General features: G+C 43.9%; 1 protein-coding gene across 1 annotated transcript; it reads left to right on the forward strand.

The window, feature by feature from the left end:
* The first annotated feature begins 16,100 nt into the window (after window positions 1-16,100).
* Window positions 16,101-16,782, forward strand: LOC119619041 (peptidyl-prolyl cis-trans isomerase A). The gene has a single exon (XM_037984139.2). It carries the CDS (start codon window positions 16,116-16,118, stop codon window positions 16,611-16,613), a length of 498 nt encoding a protein of 165 aa, XP_037840067.2. The 5' UTR covers window positions 16,101-16,115; the 3' UTR covers window positions 16,614-16,782.
* Window positions 16,783-21,945: the final 5,163 nt, after the last annotated feature.

Raw genomic sequence — 21,945 nt, forward strand, 5'->3', positions numbered from 1 at the left:
TCGCGTGAGGTTCCAGCATTCACAGAACGCGAACCCTCAACCACTGTGGACGTGAAAGTAAAAGCCCTTTAGAGTTTGTTGTAGCCCACGCAGTTTAGGCAGTATCCCAGCTCAGAGTACCATAATTAAGATCGCAAAAAGGATCAATATGGGAAACTTGTGCAGTTCCCTGTCCAGTTAAAATCATATTTATATACTGTGGCATGAAGTGTAATCACATCCATTCCACCAATATTTTTTGAACACCTAACATGTGCCACAAGGGGATGCCATAACGGATAAGACCAAAACCATCCCTGCCTTAGGCCAAAACCATCCCTGCTTTTATGCATGCAGCTCACAGCTGTGCAAGCAAACGTGCCTGCCCTGCCGCCATTTTAAGAGTATGCAACAAGTCCCATGGGAAGGGAAAAACCATAAAAAAGACACTTGCCACCTTGAGACAAAGTACCCATACTACTCCTTTATATCTGGTCTCCAAAATGAATGACATCTTGAGCTTTTCCCCTGAGTTACTGATTCCCGGATGAAAACCGTATTATCCCTGACTTTTGAATGTGGAAATTTGGGGATATGTCACACACAATTCTTGTGACATGCATTCCTCAACGTGAGAGTGTCATCCATGCTGAAAAGACAAATGTAAATGTGGTAATTTTTCCTTTACATTTTTTTCCTTTAATATCTGTTGTCTTTCCCTTCCTTCCTCCCTTCCTCCCTCCCTTCCTCCCTTCCTCCCTTCCTTCCTTCCTTCCTTCCTTTCCTTCTCTCCTTCTCTCTTTCTCTTTTTCTCTTTCTTTCTGACTGAGTCGCTTTGTCGCCCAGGCTAGAGTGCAGGGGCGCGACCTTGGCTCACTGCGACCTCTGCCTCCCGGGTTCAAGCGATTCTCCTGCCTCAGCCTCCCGAGTAGCTGGGACTACAGGCGCCCGCCACCGCGCCCGGCTAATTTTTGTTTTTTAGTAGAGACAGGGTTTCTCCATATTGGCCAGGCTGGTCTCAAAACTTCTGACCTCGTGATCCACCGGCCTCGGCCTCTCAAAGTGCTGGGATTATAGGCGTGAGCCACCACGCACGGTCTAATATCTGTTGTATTTCTTATTCCGTGATCCAGTCCTACTGAAGTCTGCACATCTTTGCAAGTGAACTTACCTTTTCTACATGCTTTTGTCTCATAGTGTTACTTTCCTGCTGCGTTGGGGAGACAGATATAAGCAGACCATTCTGTGATAAGAGCTGTTGGGCTATTGGGGAGACAGATGGCCACTCTTGAGTGAGTTAATTAACTGGATACTAGAAGTTAAAGCTAATTGATGATTACAACAAACAGTTGTTGGGTGCCTGCTATGAACAGAGTACTCTAGGGCAACCCCGGCTACAAGTTAAAATCATCCTAGGGGCTTTAAAAATTCCCATCCCCCCAGGCCACACCCCAAACCAGTTAAGCCAGAACCTCTGGAGGTGAGATCCAGACTGAAGGATTTTTTTTTTTTTTTTTTTTTTTTTTTCCCCCAGACTGAAGGTTATTTTTTAAAGCCCTTCTGGTAATTCCAGTGTGTACCCAAGACTGGGAACCACAGCTATAGACGATGCCAGAATAAATAAGATAGTCTCCACTGAATTGTATGCTTTTAAAGCGTGAATTTTATAGTATGTCAATAATTATGTTTCAATAAAACTGTTACAAAAGAAAAATAAGATCATCTTTACCCACGTGGAATTTAAAACCTGACAGGAGTAAATTATCAACTCAAATAATTGTGATGAAGACAAATTAGGTAAGTGTCAAATTGTTTGTACAGACAGCAAATGCTGTAAGAGCTCAGAGGAGGGAGAAGGAGTGCCAGGTATGAGGTGGGGTTAGGGAGGTGTTGGTGATCAAGGAAGTCTTCTTAGGTTGAGACTCTCATTAGGGTAAGGGCTGGGTCTGCGAAGACCAGGTAACATTTTGCTTATCGTGAATAAGGTGGACTGAGGTGAGGAAGTTTTCCTGGTAGAGAGACTGGAGATTTTAACACATCTCCTTTTAGTAATCAATAGAATATGAAGACCTGTCAACCTGGTTAACAAATTTGACCTAATAGACATAAGACTACACCCAACAGTTGTAGAATATGTTGTCTTCAAGCATTCATGGAACATTTACAAAAATTGACCATGTACTTAGCTATAAGGCAAATCTCAACAAGTTTTTTATTTTTTTGAGACGAAGTTTTGCTCTCGTTGCCCAGGCTGGAGTGCAATGGTGTGATCTCGGCTGACCACAACCTCTGTCTCCCGGGTTCAAGCGATTCTCCTGCCTTAGCCTTCCAAGTAGCTGGGATTACAGGCATGAGCCACCACGCCTGGCTAAAGTTGTATTTTTTGTACAGATGGAGTGTCTCCATGTTGGTCAGGCTGGTCTCAAACTCCCAACCTCAGGTGATCTGCCCGCCTCAGCCTCCCAAAGTGCTGGGATTATAGGCGTGAGCCACCCTGCCCGGCCAAATCTCAACAAGTTTTAAAGGACTGTAATAGTAGTGTATTCTTGGACCTAGTGCAATTAAAGTAGAAAAATAACAAAAAGTTAACTAGAAAGGTCTCATACATTTAGGATTTAAGAAACTTTTAGGCTAGGCACAGTGGCTCACTCCTATAATCCTAGCACTTTGGGAGGCCAGGGTGGGAGAATCACATGGGGAAATCCCTTCTCTACTAAAAATACAAAAATTAGCTGGGTGTGGTGACACATGCCTTTAATCCCAGCTACTCAGGAGGCTGAGGCAGGAGAATCACTTGAACCTGGGAGGTGGAGGTTGCAGTGAGCCTGGGCAATAGAGCGAGACTCAGACTCAAAAAAAAAAAAAAAAAAAAGGTTAACTTTTAAATGACCCAAATGTAGGGATTTTCATGAGTGAGGCACATACACACAGCAAAGAATGAGGCAGCTGAGAAGTTCCTTAGTGTTCCTTTTCAGTATTTCTCTGATGTGCATCTAGGACCCCAAGAACTCATTTTTTTTTTTTTTTTTTTTTTTTTGGAGACGGAGTCTCGCTCTGTCGCCCAAGCTGGAGTGCAGTGGCGCGATCCTGGCTCACTGCAAGCTCCGCCTCCTGGGTTCAAGCCATTCTCCTGCCTCAGCCTCCCGAGTAGCTGGGACTACAGGCGCCCGCTACCTTGCCCGGCTCATTTTTTGTATTTTTAGTACAGACGGGGTTTCACCGTGGTCTCGATCTCCTGACCTTGTGATTCGCCCGCCTCGGCCTCCCAAAGTGCTGGGATTACAGGCGTGAGCCACCGCGCCCGGCCCAAGAACTCATTTTCATCCACACTTGAGTATCTTTGGTAAAGCCCCAGGTGAGCTTATCAGGGCTGAACTGCAAACATATCACAAAGAAGCTGGTAAGAAATACAGAGCCTCAGGCCCCACCCAGACCTACTAAATCAGATCTACATGATAACATTATGCCCAGGTAATTCATATGCACATTGGAGTCTGAGAGCTGTGATGAAGAGGGAGTGGAGTAGCGGTGGTGTGAGCGGGTGGATTCCTTCTGTTATCTCTTTAGCTCTTTTACAATTTAGCTCCCACACTACCACTTCACTAAAATCACTCTTTTCCAGGCCACTAGCTACCACTTTATTGCCAAATCTAAAGCCTTCATCTTATTTGACCTAATGTTGGCCATCTACGCTGTTGGCCACTGCTCTCTTGAAGACCAAGAATTGCTGTGCTTTTCTCCTTCCCACCATCACTGTTTGCGTTCCAGGGACTTTGTGGTTGGCACTTGCCTCTCTGTCTTTCACCCTCTGCCTGCTAGGATCCTCTACCTTCTGAGGCTTTGGTGACCAGCTCTGATGGTGACCCCAAGACTACACCTCTCCTTTTAGTTCTAGATTGTTATATGCAATTTACTTCTGGACACATCTACTTGAATTATTCCACAGGAAACTCAAAACACAAGCTTATGGATGAGGGAGAGAAAGCAAGGTTTTCTTTTTTTCCTTTATTTTTTTTATTTCCTGTGACATAGCCCTCAGGAGATCCTGAGAACATTTGTGCCAAAAGCAGGTTTTGATACAGCATTTAGAGTATGACTCATTCATGTAAAATCGCGTATATCTGTAGGAGCATATATGTGTAGAGAAATATGTAGAATAGTATTAATCAAAAACTTTAATAGCTGGTTGGGCATAGTAGCTCACGCCTATAATCCCAGCACTTTGGAGGCTGAGGTGGGAAGATTGCTTGAGACCAGGACTTAGAAATCAGTCTGGGCAACATAACGAGATCTTCATCTCCACACGCGCGCGCACACACACAGAGAAAGCATTTTAATAATGTTTGTTTCTGAGAGGTGGGATTTTCAATGATTTTTTTTAACTGAGTAGCATCATTCTCACCAAAATAGTAGGGCTATTAAAAGACAACTGCTATCTCAGTAAGCCCACTATCTTTCCTGAGCAGCAAACTTCTCAAGCCATAACCCTTAGGAAGACAGTCCTAATCATTTCCCATGTCAGTTGTGCTTGCTTTCTCTTTATTTGGGGGAAGGGGTGTGACTGCCAAGGTTCTCCACAGGAACCAGCTGACACACTCAAATTAGGATCATTTGAGTTTTTAATAAAGAGGTTGTTTGCAAATACATGGGCAGGCTCTAAAGAAACTGCAAGGGATTGCACAGTACCACTGGGAGTCTGTTCTCACCCCGAGGTCTACAGGGGAGAGGGGACAGAGTGGTGACCAGAACTGGGGTTGGAGGTTGTGTGTATAGAGAGAGCCCAAGAACAAGAACTTAGACCCATGGCCCAGAGTGGTTGGATCCAGAAGGCCAAATGGAAGATCTCTAAGCACAGTGAGGGACCCTTTCCTCCTCTTCTCACATTTTTAGAGAAGGCTGAGAACTTCCAATCCCCTCTATAGGAAAGGGAAAATATGGGAGGAATACTTCTGGCTTCTCTGCCCTCTCCTTCATTTCCCATTGGTGGATGAGTGACTGAATCATCAACTTGGTGAGTTGCAAGGAGAAACTGGTCCCATGTGGCTCAGTCCTCTCTCCCTGAGCTGTAGAGAGCTGTCCTTGGGGAGGAGGCTTATGTTTGCCTAGTTTTGCTATGACCGTGTGGGTACAGTTAATTCAAGAAATATCAAGGAGGCTGGGCGAGGTGGTATACACCTGTAGTCCCAGCTACTTGACTGAGGCAAGAGGATAGTTTGAGCCTAGGAGTTCAAGACTAGCCTGGGCAACATAGTGAGACCCTGCCTCAAAACAAAAACAAAGACGGCCAGGAGTGGTGGCTCACACCTGTAATCCCAGCACTTTGGGAGGCCGAGTCAGGTGGATCTCCTGAGGTCAGGAGTTGGAGACTGCCTGACCAACATGGAGAAACCCTGTCTCTACTAAAAATACAAAAATTAGCCAGGCGTAGTGGCGCATGTCTGTAGTCCCAGCTACTTGGGAGGCTGAGGCAGGAGAATGACGTGAACCTGGGAGGCAGAGTTTGCAGTGAGCCGATATTGTGCCACTGTACTCCAGCCTGGGCAACAGAGTGAGACTCCATGTCAAAAAATAAATTAATTAATTAAAATAAATAATAAAGAAAGAAATGTCAGGGAAGCTACACAGGCTGAACCTTGTTCTCCAATTAAGCCTTATCAATAATGAAGCTACCACTTTTGTCTCCATCTGTCTGATTGTGTCTCTGTCTGAACTGGTTCCAAATTCAGGGTAGGAGGCCTGGATGCTATCTATTGGCCCTCTTCAACCTCAACATCCCTCCCTTCCCTACCAATCCCTCATCTAGTCACTCAGGAAGCCTGCTATGTCCCAGGCCTTTCACACCCCTCGTTTCCACTGCAGATCCCGCCTCATTCAGGCCTCCACCATCTCTCATGGGCCACAGCTCCCTGGTGAGTCTCCATGCCACCTGCCATTCTTCACCAGCAGCCAGAGTGATCTGTGCAGAATGAAGTATCTTCACCAAGTCGATAAAATGTTTCACTCCCTCCCAGTGGCCTGGGAATAAGCCTAGCCTCCTTAGTCTGGCACTTAAGGCCCTCCGTGATTTGGCCCCAGTGCCAGCCTCTTCTTTCAGTTCCTGCTCTCTCATCTTCCACACTCCAGTCATGCAGAATTTCTTGCCTTTCCCCAAAAGGACCATGTCTTCTTTTGCTTCCAGGAATTTCCACGTGCTGCGCTCTCTGCCTTGAGTGTTATCTCCCCCAAACTCCTCCCACTTATCTCCATCTTCTTCTCATCTTTGGGGCTTATCCATCACCTCTTCCTGGAAGTCCTCCTGGATTCTCCAAGGCTGGATTAGGTGCTCATCTATTGTTCCCATTGCACCTGGTGTGTTCCTTCTCATAGGACTCTTTTTGTTTTGTGACTTCCTGTTTGTATGTCTCGCTCCTGCAGTAGATTGACTGTAAGCTCCTCAAAGATAGCTCCCTCTGCATCCTGGGGTGTGTGTATTCAGGTATACAATGCTCTGCACTCAGTGGTTTCACTCTCATCTCACTGTCACATTTGCTGACTCTTCTACCTGATTGCTTGCTGGAGATATTTGGGGTTCAGTTCTTTCCTCTAGATGTTCATGTCCACTGTCATGTATATGTTGATGGTCTTCTAGCTCAGATCTTCCTTGAAGCCCTCCATTCATTCATAGCACTTGGTATCTCCTGTTAGGTGTCAACTAAGCACCTCACACCTCAGACTTACCTCTTCAAAACAACTTTTTTTTTTTTTTTTTTTTTTTTAAAGAGACAGGTCTTACCCATATGGCTCAGTCTGGTCTCTACTCCCAAAGTGCTGGAATTACAGGCGTGGGCCACCGCGCCTGGCCCTCAAACAGCTCTTGAGTCCTCCCACCCCTCCCCAACCTGGTTTTCTACCTTTTTCCCAAGATGGTGCCACCATCCTGTCAGTTACCAAAACCAGAAACCTGGGAGTTAGATTCTGCTTTTCTCTCTCTGCAGGGTGCCTGAATTCTCACGATGAGCAGGTCCTGTTGGCTTTCCCTCCAGAACAGAGCTCACGCTCTTTATTCATTTTCTTCCTTTTCTACCATCTCATATTAGTCAAGGAGCCTAGCATGTAGTAGGCATTTAATAAAAAGTTTTTGAATTAACAAAAAGTTGGCTTCCTACTTCTGTACTTTCTCCTGTTTTAATCTGTTCTCCACTCAAACAGCCAGCATGATTGTTTACAAAGGTAAATCAGATCATGTTGCTCTGTGCTTAACTTTCAGTGACCTTGACATCACCTTTTTACCAGCCTGTGAGATCCTGTGTGATCTGGCCCCTGCCTACCTCTCTGACCTCAGCTGTCACCGCCCTCACCTCATCACTACCCCCCAGGTCTATCCCTTCACCTCCTTCCAGTCAGGGTCGTTGTGCTTGCAGTTCCCCCTGGCTGGATGCTTGTCACCCCGGCTTTGGAGTGGTCTGCTCACTTTTAGCTGCTCTGAGAGGCCTTCTTACCTTGTCAGGTAGGCTGCATTTATTGCCATAGTTTTGTTTTGTTTTTTGTTTCTTTTTTTTGAGATAGAGTCTTGGTGTGTCACCAGGCCAGACTGGAGTGCACTGGTGCGATCTTGGCTCACTGCAACCTCCAGCTCCCGGGTTCAAGCAATTCCCCTGCCTCGGCCTCCTGAGTAACTGAGACTACAGGCACGTGCCACCACACCTGGCTAATTTTTTATATTTTTAGTCGAGATGGGGGTTTCACCATGTTGGCCAAGATGGTCTCAATCTCCTGACCTCGTGATCCACCCGCCTCGGCCTCCCAAAGTGCTGGGATTACAGGCATGAGTTGCCTGGCTGACATCGATTATTATTTGGTGTTTGTTTATTTATTGGCTACTGCCCTATTAGACCACAATGAGCTTTATGAGGCCAGAGACCTTGTCCATTTTGTTTCTAGTCATATCCCTGGCACCTAGCATGGTACCTGGCACATAGTAGGCACACAATATTCTATAGTCTAAATGTTTGTGTTTCTCCAAAGTTCGTATGTTGAAATCCTATTCCCCCAAGCAATGATACAATGGTATTACAAGGTGGAGCCTTTTGGGAGATAATTAGGTCAGGAGGGCAGAGTCCTCGTAGATGGGATAAGTGCCCTTATGAAGAAGGCACAAAGAGCCAGGGCTGGTGGCTCATGTCTGTAATCCCAGCACTTTGGGAGGCCAACGTGGGAAGACTGCTTGAGCCCAGGAGTTTGAGACCAGCCTGGGTGACAGAGCAAGACTCTGTATGTATAAAAAAAGTAAAATAAAAAAGAATAATAAAAGAGGCACATCTGCCCTTTCCACTATGTGAGGATGCAGTGAGAAGGTGGTGTCCATGAGGACTGGGTTGTCACAAGATACTGAATCTGTTGGTGCCTTGATCTTAGACTTCTCCGCCTCCAGAGCTGTAAGAAATAAATGTTTGTTGTTTATATGCCACCTAGTTTATGGTATTTTGTTATATAGCCTCCTGAATGTTCTAAGACCATAAATACTGGGAGACCGAACCTCACAAATGTTTAATTTCATCATATTTTACAGACTGCATAAATGTTAATTCACACCTAGAAGCGCCTGGAAACAAATCATGAAGATTGTTTCACATTTGCCAGGGAGGTAAGAGCAACCCATCCCAGGGTTGATGGATAACAAAGAAGCTGTTGGTTCAGGTCCTGTCTCACACAGTGTGCTTGGCAGGGCAGTCCCTGCTATGAATGACTAGCTTTGAATTATTCTCCAAATGTGTTTAGACAATCCTGAGGACTTCGGGGTCATGGTGGAGAGGAGATTAATGTCAAGGGCTGATCTGTGCTTAGTCTATACCTTACTTGAAGTCCTTGAATTAATTTGGCTCCTTTGTCAGAAAACCAAAGGCATTTGTTCATAGTTTTTGTAAGAAAGAGCCAGCAGAGGATGTTTTGTTAACACCAGGGTTAGTTGCCTAATATGCATTATAAGTTTGTTGATGGAAGTTGATTGATTGATCACTTTGGCTACTGTTAATAATATACAACAGATTTTATATAATACAGGAGAAATTTTAATATAATGGAATAATATTGCACCCATTATAGTATGTCCCATCCTATAGTCAAAGCCCAACTTACAAAGCAAACAAACAAAAAATCACAGATCTTTAATGAAGATGTTTGAGGTTGAATGGAACTATAACTATTTTTTTTTTTTTGAGATGGATTTCACTCTTCTTGCCCAGGCCGGAGTAAAATGGCACGATCTCAGCTCACTGCAACCTCCGCCTCCCGGGTTCAAGCGATTTTCTTGCCTCAGTCTCCCAAGTAGTTGAGACTACAGGCGTGTACCACTATGCCCAGCTAATTTTCTGTATTTTTAGTAGAGACAGGGTTTCACCATGTTGGCCAGGCTGGTCTTGAAACTCCTCACCTCAGGTGATCCACCCACCTCAGCCTCCCAAAGTGCTGGGATTAAAGGTGTGAGCTACTACTGTGCCCATCCTGGAACAATAACTTCTGTTTAAAATATAATTCGATCAGGGTCTCCATTCTGATGCTCTCCAAATAGCAAAATGTAGTTCAAGAGACAGTTTAGAAGTGTTAACAGAAAAAATTATTCAATAACACTTGTTAAAGCATGGTAAGGAAGACTTTATTCAGGACCACCAAGTATAGGGACCACTGCAACGGGGTCTTGCAGAGGGGTAAAGGATTGGGTTCAATGGGAGTTTGTAGCCAAGGAGCACTATAGGGATCAGTGGGTAGAAAATTACCAAGAGGAAACATCAGGGGTAAGGGTGATTCTGGCCAAACATTCCTAATAGGATTCTTGCTGAAGATAGGCCAGGGTGATTAAACATTGCCTGGGGGATAATGGAGGATGAGGAATCTGATCAGATACTGAAGATGATATCAAGGATAGGACCTTCTTGATAAAGGGACTTAGGGTTCTTTGCTAAAACCAGATTTTACAAGGAAGTGCACAGATGGGCCTAACAGACAATTCAGAAGCCTGAAAAAGGTATGGTCAAGCAAAGAATCTTATCAAAGCAAGAATATTTTGCTTACAAACTCCAAGTTCCTTTTATTTTGGAGGAACATGCCTGGGGCAGTTGGTTCCTCCAAACAGGTATTCCTTGTCTCCTCCCTGTGATAAAACCTGGGACTTTGAAAGGAGGTGGCTCTCTGAAGCTTTGCAAAATTCAGACACCCATTGCCAAACCTTTTTTTTTTTTTTTTTTTTTTTTTTTTTGAGACAGGATCTCACTCTCCCACCTCCTGGGCTCAAGCGATCCTTTCACCTCAGCTTCTTGAGTGGCTGGGACTACAGGCATGCGCCACCATGTCCAGCTAATTTTTAAATTTTTTATAGAGATGGGGTTTTGCTATGTTGCCCACACTGGTCTCTTGAACTTCTGGGCTTAAGGAATTCACCCACTTCAGCCTCCCAAAGTGCTGGGATTACAGGTGTGAACCACACTGCACCCAGCCCAAACTTTTAGTTAACAAATTAATTTATCAATTATTGGTGTTATTTAGACTGATGACTTAAAACATTGGATATTCATGGGAAAGAGAGGATGGGAGAGAGAAGTGACCGCAGGGGCCAAAGTCTTGGAGGTTTCACCAAATCAAAATGGAAATAGCTGCAGGCAAGGGTCCAGGGTCCCAAAGCCACTGGAGTCCACTCCCCTCCACCAGCCTTACCCTCCCCCAGCACAAAGCAGAGAATCTGCCCTAGGTGATAGAGATATGGGGATAAAATGAGAGCAGATATGTGGCAGGATTTGCTTTAGTTTTCTTTTAATTGCGGCATAATTTACATAAAGTAAAATTTAGGGTGCAGCTCTGCCAGTTTTGACAAACAAATACAGTTATGCAAACTAGCACAATGAGGATACAGAACAGTTCCGTCAACCCCTAAAATCCAGGTATGTTGGAATCCACACAATGAACCCTTATAACATGTCCCCTGTGCCAGCCTACTGGCCTTTAGCTACTGATAGTCGCTAGTTACTAACACTCTTCAGATTGCACCTCCTGCTTTTCCTTGCACACAAGAACTGGGCCAAGAACACTGGGCAGAACTAAGGCTTTCTGCTAGGCAGCCCTGAGCCCTTCTGCTGCTGCTCTCTCACGGGGCTTCTCTTCTAGGCGCAGTCCTGGGCTCTCGGCCTTACTAGCTTCCTCAGAACCATGCCATAAATTACATATCTTCAGAGATATTCTGGGAAGAAAGCCTCTTGTCAATCTAACTATATGTGAGAAAGTGGGGTGGAATGACCATCCCTTCCCAGTTTGAGAAGGACTGAAAGTCTTGTGCCAAGATACAGACTCCCTCTTCACTTTTTGCATTGATGTGAGTCCATTCTCACCTTCACACGGAGGCATAATTTTAGGGAGATAATGTTGAGTGCTTCAGAAAACCTTGGAACCCTAACATCCACAGACATTGCTTGTCACTGACAGGGACCCTGGAGATCACATAGTCTCATCCCTTGTATCCGCTAAAATAGATCACTGCTGCAGTCCTGACTCCACTGCTCATGGGCTATGTGACCTTGGACAAGATGATTAACTCTCTGTGCCTATGTTTCTCTGTGCATAAGTGATACTTACTGTGGGGACTAAAGTAACTCCATCATGGATGCTAATCTGCCATACTGACTTCTGATTAACCCTAGTTCTGGGAATGCCTCTAAGATTTTTCCTTTCATGTACTAACTATAAATCCTTTCCTTGGATGGGTGTGGTGGCTCACACCTGTAATCCCAGCACTTTGGGAGGCCTAGGTGAGCAGATCACCTGAAGTTGGGAGTTCGAGACCAGCCTGGCCAACATGGTGAAACCCTGTCTCTACTGAAAATACAAAAATTAGCTGGGCATGGTGGCATGCGCCTATAATCCCGCTACTCGGGAGGCAGGGAGAGTTGCTCGAACCCAGGAGGCGGAGGTTGCAGTGAGCTGAGATTGCACCATTGCACTCTAGCCTAGGTGATAGAGACTCCATCTCCAAAAAACAAAACAAAAAAACAAAAAGCCTGTCCTTAGGCATAAACACATACTTACCATAAATCCTGCCCCGGCTGGGCTTGGTGGCTCACACCTGTAATCCCAGCACTTTGGGAGGCAGAGACAGGCAGATCACAAGGTCAGGAGTTCGAGACCAGCCTGGCCAATATGGTGAAACCCCATCTGTACTAAAAATACAAAATTAGCAGGGCGTGGTGGTGGGCGCCTGTAGTCCCAGCTACTCAGAAAACTGAGGCAGAAGAATCACTTGAAACCGGAAGGTGGAGGTTGCAGTGAGCCGAGATCATGCCATTGCACTCTAGCCTGGGTGACAGAGAGAGATTCTGTCTCAAAAAAAAAAAAAAAGAAAAGAAAAGAAAAAGAAAAAGCCAGGCGCGGTGGCTCACGCCTGTAATCCCAGCACTTTGGGAGGCCAAGGCAGATGGATCACGAGGTCAGGAGATCAAGACCATCCTGGCTAACACAGTGAAACCCCGTCTCCACTAAAAATACAAAAAATTAGCCGGGCATGGTGGCAGGCGCCTGTAGTCCCAGGTACTCGGGAGGCTGAGGCAGGAGAATTGCTTGAACCTGGGAGGTGGAGGTTGCAGTGAGCCGAGATTGCGCCACTGCACTCCAGCCTGGGTGACAGAGCAAGACTCTGTCTCAAAAAAAAAAAAAAAAAAATCCTGTCCATTCTCGTATTGCTGTTAAGAACTACCTGAGACAGGGTAATTTACAAAGAAAAGAGGTTTGATTGACTCATGGTTCTGTAGGCTGTATCTGAAGCATGGCTGGGGAGGCCTCAAGGAAACTTACAATCACCGTGGAAGGCAAAGCGGAAGCAAGCATGTCTTACATGGCGGTAGAAGGAGGAACAGACAGAAGGGGGAGGTGCTACACATTTTTAAACAACCAGATCTCGTGAGAACTCACTATCACCAGAACAGCAAGGGAGAAGTCTGTCTTCATGATCCTTATGATCCTATCACCTCCCACCAGGCCCCTCTTCCAGCATTGGGGATTACAATTTGACATGAGAGGCCACGACACAAATCCAAACCATATCATGCCCTTAAGCAAATTCTCTGTGGTAGATAAGCCCTGGATCTGGGGGATAACCTTGAGGGGATCCACCATCCCGAGACTTGGCTTCTGTTCATAAGTTTCTACTAAATGTTTCTTTCTGAGAAACTGGATTTGTTAGGCTCTTTCTATGGCCTTTCAGCTTCCTCAGTCTTTGAGGGTAGGTTTGCAGAGACCTGCTGATTGCAGAACATTTACACATGGGGTGTTTTAAGGATTGGATGAATGATGATGAGAGCACAGTGCCAGGCAAATAGTGAGTACTCAATAAACAATAGCTTAACATTAATACAACACAGAGATTTATCTATTTTTGTTTTTGTTTTTGAGTCTTACTCTGCTGCCTAGGCTTGAATGCAGCAGTGTGATCTCAGCTCACTGCAACTTCTGCCTACCAGGCTCAAGAGATCCTCCCATCTCAGCCTCCCACGTAGCTGGGACTAGAGGCATGCACCAGCACACCAAACTAATTTTTGTATTTTTCGTAGAGATAGGGTTTTGCCATGTTGCCCAGGCTGGTCTCAAACTCCTGGATTCAAGCCATCCACCTGCCTCAGCCTCCCAAAGTGCTGGCATTACAGGCATGAGCCACTGCACCTTTTTCTTAACCCAGAGATGTTAAGTGACTTATTTCTTCTTTTCTTTTTGTAACTGAGTCTCACTTTGTTGCCAAGGCTGGAGTGCAGTGGCACAATCTCGGCTCACTGCAACCTCCAACTCCCAGGTTCAAGCAATTCTCCTGCCTCAACCTCCTAGGTAGCTGGGATTACAGGCATGTGCCACCACGCGTGGCTAATTTTTTGTATGTTTAGTAGAGACAGGGTTTCACCATATCGGTCGGGCTGCTCTCCAACTTCTGACCTCAAGTGATCCAGCTACCTCAGCCTCCCAAAGTGCTGGGAGTACAGGCATGACCCACAGCACCCACATTTTATTTTACTTTTATTTTTAGAGATGGGGGTTCTCACTATGTTGCCCAGGCTGGCATCGAATTAGGCTGGGCTCTAGTGATCCTCCCAAAGTGCCGGGATTACAGATGTGAGCTATCACACCGAGCCTCAATAAATGTCTTAATAATAGTAACAATGCTAGCCATGGTACTAAGCACCTTCCAGGTCCCAAGTGCTGTGCTGTGTCCTGCATCATACCACAGAAACCTCCCAGCAGCCCAGCAAAGATGAAGAAACAGGTCGGGCAAAGTCAAGTAACTTGTCCAACAACACTTGGCAAGTAGGTGGCAGAACCAGGACCTGAGCCCAAGTTTCTGACACTGAAATGCATGTGCTCTTAACCATAGCACTGCTGCCTTGGATTAGAAACATAGCAAAGAATTTTAGAATGTGAAGGGCCCTACCAAAGTAGTTCTAGATGACAAGGATTATTATTATTATTATTATTATTATTATTATTATTATTATTTTGAGACAGAATTTCACTCTTGTTACCCAAGCTGGAGTACAATGGCACAATCTCAGCTCACTGCAGCCTCCACGTCCTAGGTTTAAGTGATTCTCCTGCCTCAGCCTCCCAAGCAGCTGCGATTACAGGCATGTGCCACCACGCCCGGCTAATTTTTTGTATTTGGTAGAGACAGGGTTTCACCATGTTGGTCAGGCTGGTCTTGAACTCCTGACTTCAGGTGATCCACCCACCTCGGCCTCCCAAAGTGCTGAGATTACAGGCGTGAGTCACTGTGCCTGACCTACAAGGATTATTTCTTATTTAGAGATGGTGACATTCTTGCAAAGTACGTAGACTGAAAGAAATCACTATTGAAATAGCATCAACATGAACCTACCCATCCCACTGAAGTTCCAAAATATTTCATCATGTATAATTTCCATGTCTCTCTTTGGTAACATACTAATGATAACTAATGACAAAAAAAAAAAAAAAAAAGAAAAATAATGTGAAAAGCCCTGAGAAACCCCAAACCACACCTTTCGATCAACCACAGCATAGTGGCTGTGACCTCTCCAGTTCTGTCAGCTCCTCGCCAACTCCAGTTTGTAGAACAGTGATCTAGAGAACTCCACCTGGTGAATTCCTTTTGTGGATTCAGAGCGCTATGTGATCAGCACAGTCTGAAGCTGCCATGTACTTCACCAAGACGGGTGTTCTGGGATGTTGGGGAGAGAAGGGCGGCAGTCTGTGAAGGAGAACCTGGGTGTCTAGAGCACTCAGGTGCTCTTTCTAGGGGTGAGTGGGCAAACGCCACCCACACTGTCATGTAAGTTTCCACAATCCAGTTGTCACTTCCAACTGCCAATGTTGAACTTCATGCTCCTGTCATTCCACTTTGGGCTTGGTAGAGATAGCAGCCCCTGGCGCAGGCTGTCTTGGCTGAATACATCTTACCCTCTCCCTTCTCATCACTGCCAGTCCCTTGTGTGACCTTGAAAAGGTCTCTCAAGCATTAGTAGAACTGTTTAAGCTCGAAGTATATTGATTAAAATAACAGGAATTATAATGTGTGAACAGTTGCTCGGTATTTATAGAAATATTTTCTTCTAGGACACAGTCCTCCCTTTCTCCCCAGATCCTGTAGTGAAATGACAGGCCAAATGCTGTGGCAATTCAAGAGGATGAGAGGAAATATGCTTTGAAACAGGAGGAGAAACTGACCTGGCTGGTTTGGTGAGAGGTCCAAGGAACACAGTGTCCTTTGGACGTTGACAGCCGCTGGAAGATGTCTGATCTAGTTGTTGTCGGTCAGGCCGACCCTCTCCAGCCAGCTGACCTGTGGCAAGCAGAAATGGTCAACATAATGGAAAGCCCATTCCATCCTTGACAGTGAGATGTGCTGATGTGGGAGATGAGAGAGATTTTAATCTACTGATAAAAGAGGAAAAGATGTCCAGAATGAAAAGTAATATGAATGAGGCAGGTTACAAAACAGTATGTACTGTGGTATCATACTTACATATTTTTACAAATATAAATGATTATATAAAAATAATCTGGAATAATAGTTACAAACTGTTAATAGAACTAGGATTGAAAATGGCAAAGAGGGCTTTGCAGACGCTGCCGCCGAGGAAAGTCCTGTACTACTAGCCATGGTCAACCCTACCGTGTTCTTCGACATTGCCGTCGATGGCGAGCCCTTGGGCCGCGTCTCCTTCGAGCTGTTTGCAGACAAGGTTCCAAAGACAGCAGAAAATTTTCGTGCTCTGAGCACTGGAGAGAAAGGATTTGGTTATAAGGGTTCCTGCTTTCACAGAATTATTCCAGGGTTTATGTGTCAGGGTGGTGACTTCACACGCCATAATGGCACTGGTGGCAAGTCGATCTATGGGGAGAAATTTGAAGATGAGAACTTCATCCTAAAGCATACAGGTCCTGGCATCTTGTCCATGGCAAATGCTGGACCCAACCCAAATGGTTCCCAGTTTTTCATCTGCACTGCCAAGACTGAGTGGTTGGATGGCAAGCATGTGGTCTTTGGCAAAGTGAAAGAAGGCATGAATATTGTGGAGGCCATGGAGCGCTTTGGGTCCAGGAATGGCAAGACCAGCAAGAAGATCACCATTGCTGACTGTGGACAACTCGAATAAGTTTGACTTGTGTTTTATCCTAACCACCAGACCATTCCTTCTGTAGCTCAGGAGAGCACCCCTCCACCCCATTTGCTCGCAGTATCCTAGAATCTTTGTGCTCTCGCTGCAGTTCCCTTTGGGTTCCATGTTTTCCTTGTTCTCTCCCATGCCTAGCTGGATTGCAGAGTTAAGTTTGTGATTATGAAATAAAAACTAAGTAACAGAAAAAAAAGAAAAGAAAACGGCAAAGAGGAGATTTTTAAAATTTTGTATGCTTTTATATTCTTTGAGTTTTTTCTAAATATAATGCATTACTTTCCCCTACCCCTAAAATCTTTTTTGGTACTTATTATATTATTTTTTTTAAGTTAGCTTCATTTAAGTAACAGTTACATACAGTACAATCACCCTATTAAAAGTCTATGGTGGGCCCAGTGCAATGGCTCATGCCTATAATCTCAGCACTTTAGGAGGCCGAGGTGGGCGGATCATGAGGTCAGGAGTTCAAGACCAGCCTGACCAACATGGTGAAACCCCGTCTCTACTAAAAATACAAAAATTAGTCAGATGTGGTGGCACGCACCTGTAATCTCAGCTACTCAGGAGGCTGAGGCAGGAGAATTGCTTGAACCCAGGAGGTGGAGGTTGCAGTGAGCCGAGATCATGCCATTGCACTCCAGTCTGGGCGACAGCGCAAGACTCCATCTCAAAAAAAAAAAAAAAGTCTATGGTGCTGGGCACAGTGGCTCATGCCTGTAATCTCAGCACTTTAGGAGGCCAAGACAAGAGAATCCCTTGAGCCCTGGAGTTTAAGTCCAGCTTGGACAACATAGTAAGACCCTGTCTCTAAAAAATTTTTTAAAAGTTAACCATGTGTGGTGGCATGTGCCTGTAGCCTCAGCTACTTGGGAGGCTGAGGTGGGAGGATCGCTTGAGCCCAGGAGATTGAGGCTGCAGTGAGCTATGATTGTGCTACCACACTCCAGCCTATACAACAGAGTAAGACCGTGTCTCAAAAAAAAAAAAAAAGTCTAGGGTTAGATGAGTTTTGAGAAATGTACGGTCATGTAACCACCACCTCAATCAAGATATAGAACACTTCCAGGTCAGGCGTGGTGGATCATGCCTGTAATCCCAGCACTTTGGGAGGCTGAGGCAGACAGATCACCCACAATCAGGAGTTCAAGACGAGCCTGGCCAATATGGTGAAAACCTGTCTCTACTAAAAGTACAAAAAATGAGCTGGGCATGGTGGCGGACACCTGTAATCCCAGCTACTCGGGAGGCTGAGGCAGGACAATCGCTTGAACCTGGGAAGCGGAGGTTGCAGTGAGCCGAGATCATGCCATTACCCTCCGGCCTGGGCAACAAGAGCGAAACTCTGTCTTTAAAAAACAAACAAACAAACAAACAAAAAACAAAAAAGAACACTTCCACCACACTCAAATTTCTCTCCTGCTCTTTTTGCAGTCCATCTCCTGTCTCCACTCCCTACCCCAGGTGACTACTGATCTGATTTCTGTCCCTATTGTTTAGTCTCTTTTAGAATGTCATATAAATGGAATCATACTGTAAGCATGTTTTTGTGCCTGGCTTCTTTCACTTAGCAAAATGCCAGATAGATTCACCCATCAGGATACTTGTGGAGATTTGTTTCTTTTATTTATTTATTTATTTATTTATTTATTTATTTATTGAGATGGAGTCTCACTCTGTCACCAGGCTGGAGTGCAGTGGCACAATCTCGGCTCACTGCAACCTCCGCCTCCCAGGCTCAAGTGATTCTCCTGCCTCAGCCTCCCAGGTAGCTGGGACTACAGGCATGTGCCACTACACCCTGCTAATTTTTGTGTTTTTAGTAGAGATGGGGTTTCACCATGTTAGTCAGGATGGTCTTGATCTCCTGACCTTGGGATCCACCCACCTCAGCCTCCCAAAGTGCTGGGATTACAGGCATGAGCCACCGTGCCCAGCCTGTTTCTTTTTATTACTGAATGGCATTCCAATGTATTGTAGTTTATCCATTCACCAATGTGGCTTGTTTTCTGCTTTTGTCAATTACAAATTACAAATAAAACAAAATGTGTGTTTACAATTACAAACATTTGTGTGCAAGGTTTTGGGTAGATATGTTTTCTCTTGAGTAAATACCTAGAAATCAGATCTTTATAATAAGCTGCCAAACTTTTCCAAAGTGGCATTTTGCATTCCCTGATATCATGAGTATTCCAGTTGCTCCACATTTTCACCAGCTTCAGGCATTGGCATTTTTTTGAATTTGAATCATTCTACTAGGTGTGTAGGTATCTCATTATGGTTTTAATTTTCATTTCCCTAATGACTAATGATGTTGAACATCTTTTCCTGTGTTTATTAGTCATCTGTATATGATTTTTGGTGGTATCTTCAAATCTTCTATGCGTTTAAAAATCTGGGTTATCTTCAGCTACTCAGGAGGCCGAGGCAGGAGAATGGGGTGAACCCAGGAGGTGAAGCTTGCAGTGAGCCGAGATCGCACCACTGCACTCCAGCCTGGGTGACAGAACAAGACTCCGTCTCAAAAAAAAAAAAAAAAAAAAAAAAAAAAAAAAAAAAAAAAAAAAAAAAATCTGGGTTATCTATTATTGAATTGTAAATTCTTAGTATATTCTGGATATAAATTCTTTATCACAGATGTGTTTTTGCAAATATTTTCCCCCAGTTTGTGACTTGTCTTTTTACTTTTTTTCTTTTTTGAAAGCAGCTAAGACCTGAATTTTTATTCTCTGAACAGTGTCTTTTTTTTCTTTTTTTTGAGACAGTCTCGCTCTGTTGCCCACGCTGGAGTACAGTGGTGTGATCTCAGCTCACTGCAACCTCTGCCTCCCAGATTCAAGTGATTCTCTAGCCTCAGCCTCCAGAGTAGCTGGAATTACAAGTGTGTGCCACCACACCCAGCAAATTTTTGTATTTTTAGTAGAGACAGGATTTCACCATGTTAGCCAGGCTCATCTTGAACACCTGACCTCAAGTGATCTGCCCTCCTCGGCCTCCCAAAGTGCTGGGATTACAGGCGTGAGCCACCATGCCTGGCCCATGAACAGCGTCTTTTGAACAGCAAAAGTTTTAAGTTTTGATAAAATGTATTTGTTTTCTTGAGTGGTTTGTCCTTTTTTTGTTCTATTTAAGAAATCTTTGCCTAATCGAAGGTGATGCAGATTTTTCTTATGTTTTCTTTTAGTCCTTTACAGTTTTAGCTCTTATATTTAGGTTTATGATTCATTTAGAGTTAAATTTTTTAACAGTTTTATTGAAATATAATTCATATATCACACATTGAATCTATTCTAGTGTAGAATTCAATGGTTTTTAGTATATTTACAGAGTTGTGCAGTCATCATCATGATCTAATTTTAAACATTTGTGTTAACCCACAAAGAAATCCTATGTCCATTAGTAGTGACTTTTCATTTCTTCTCCCATCTCCTCAGCTATAAGCAATCATTAATCTACTTTCTGTCTCTATAGATTTGCCTATTGAGTTAATTTTTTATATGATACAAGGTCAGAGTCAAATTTCATTTCTTTGCACAATTATGTCCAATGGTTCCAGCATTACCATTTGTTGAAAAGACGATCCTTTCTCCTTTGGAACTATTTATCTTGGCATCTTCGCATCTTTGTCTAAACCAATTGACTTATATGTGTGGGTCTATTTTTGAAGTTTTTTTTTTTTTTTTTTTGAGATGGAGTTTTGTTCTTATCGCCCAGGCTGGAGTGCAGTGGCATGATCTTGGCTCACTGCAACCTCCCCTTCCTGGGTTCAAGCAGTTCTCCTGCCTCAGCCTCTCAAGTAGCTGGGATTACAGGCACCTGCCACCATGCCCAGCTTATTTTTGTGTGTGTTTTTAGTAGAGACAGTGTTTCCCCACGTTGGCCAGGCTGGTCTTGAACTCTTGATCTTAGGTGATCCACCCACCTCAGCCTCCCAAAGTGCTGGGATTACAGGTGTGAGCCACCGTGCCTGGCCTATTTTTGAACTTTCTATTCTGTTCCATCAATCTGTCTACCATATATTAAAACTGCAGTTTCGATTATTATAAATTTGTAAGAGATATGAAATGTGGTAATGTGAGTCCTCCAGCTTTGTTCTTTTTCAAAATAGTTTTGACTATCCCACGTTCTTTTCATTTCCATACAAAGTTTGGGATCAGCTTGTCAATTTCTAAAATAAAAATACTAGGCTGTGGGATTTTTATTGTGATTACTTTGGATCTTTACGTTAATTTGAATCTGGACATTTTAAGAATTTTGAGTCTTCTGATTCATGAACATGGTATACCTCTCCATTTATTTAGGTTTTAATTTTTTCAGCAATATTTTTTAGTTTCCAGTATAAGATCTTGCATGTTTTGTCAGATTTATCCCCAAGAATTTTATGTTATTTGTTCTAAAGTAAATATAATTTAAAATTTTTTGGTTTCTAAATGTTTATTATTAGTATCTTGAAATATAATTTTTGTATTCTGTGACTTTACTAAATTCACTTTTTAGTTCATGGTTTTGTATATCCTTTAGGATTTTCTATGTTGATGATAACATTTTTATTTCTTTATTTCTAAATAGTATGTATTTTATTTCTTTCTTTTGCCTTATTGTACTGGCAGGGACACCAGTTCAGTGTTGTATAGAAGGGGTGAGAACAGATATCTTGCTGTGTTCCCAATTTCAGGGAAAATATTTACTTTTTCAATAAGTATGTTGTTCTTTTTTTGAGATGGAATCTCTCTCTGTCACCCAGGCTGGAGTGCAATGGTGCAATATTAGCTCACTGCAACCTCTGCCTCCCGAGTCCAAGCAATTCTTTGCCTCAGCCTCCCGAGTAGCTGGGATTATAGGCACCCGCCACCATACCCGGCTAATTTTTGTATTTTTAGTAGAGATGGGGTTTCACCATATTGGCCAGGCTGGTCTTGAACTCCTGACCTCGTGACTAATGATGTTGAACATCTTTTCCTGTGTTTATTAGTCATCTGTATATGATTTTTGGTGATATATTCAAATCTTTTATGCATTTAAAAATCTGGGTTATCTTCAGCTACTCAGGAGGCTGAGGCAGGAGAATGGGGTGAACCCGGGAGGCGAAGCTTGCAGTGAGCCGAGATCGTGCCACTGCACTCCAGCCTGAGTGACAGAGCGAGACTCTATCTCAAAAAAAAAAAAAAATTCTGGGTTATCTATTATTGAATTGTAAATTCCTAATGTATTCTGGATATAAATTCTTTTTCACAGATGTGTTTTTGCAAATATTTTCTCCCAAAGTGCTGGGATTACAGGCGTGAGCCACCGCACCCAGCCAGCATGTTGTTCT

Source organism: Chlorocebus sabaeus, chromosome 24, assembly GCF_047675955.1.
Source record: "Chlorocebus sabaeus isolate Y175 chromosome 24, mChlSab1.0.hap1, whole genome shotgun sequence".
Classification (NCBI taxonomy): domain Eukaryota; kingdom Metazoa; phylum Chordata; class Mammalia; order Primates; family Cercopithecidae; genus Chlorocebus; species Chlorocebus sabaeus.

Bases quoted from the DNA above. Each gene is read 5' to 3' on its own strand.
- LOC119619041 (XM_037984139.2), top strand. From the start codon at position 16,116: ATGGTCAACCCTACCGTGTTCTTCGACATTGCCGTCGATGGCGAGCCC.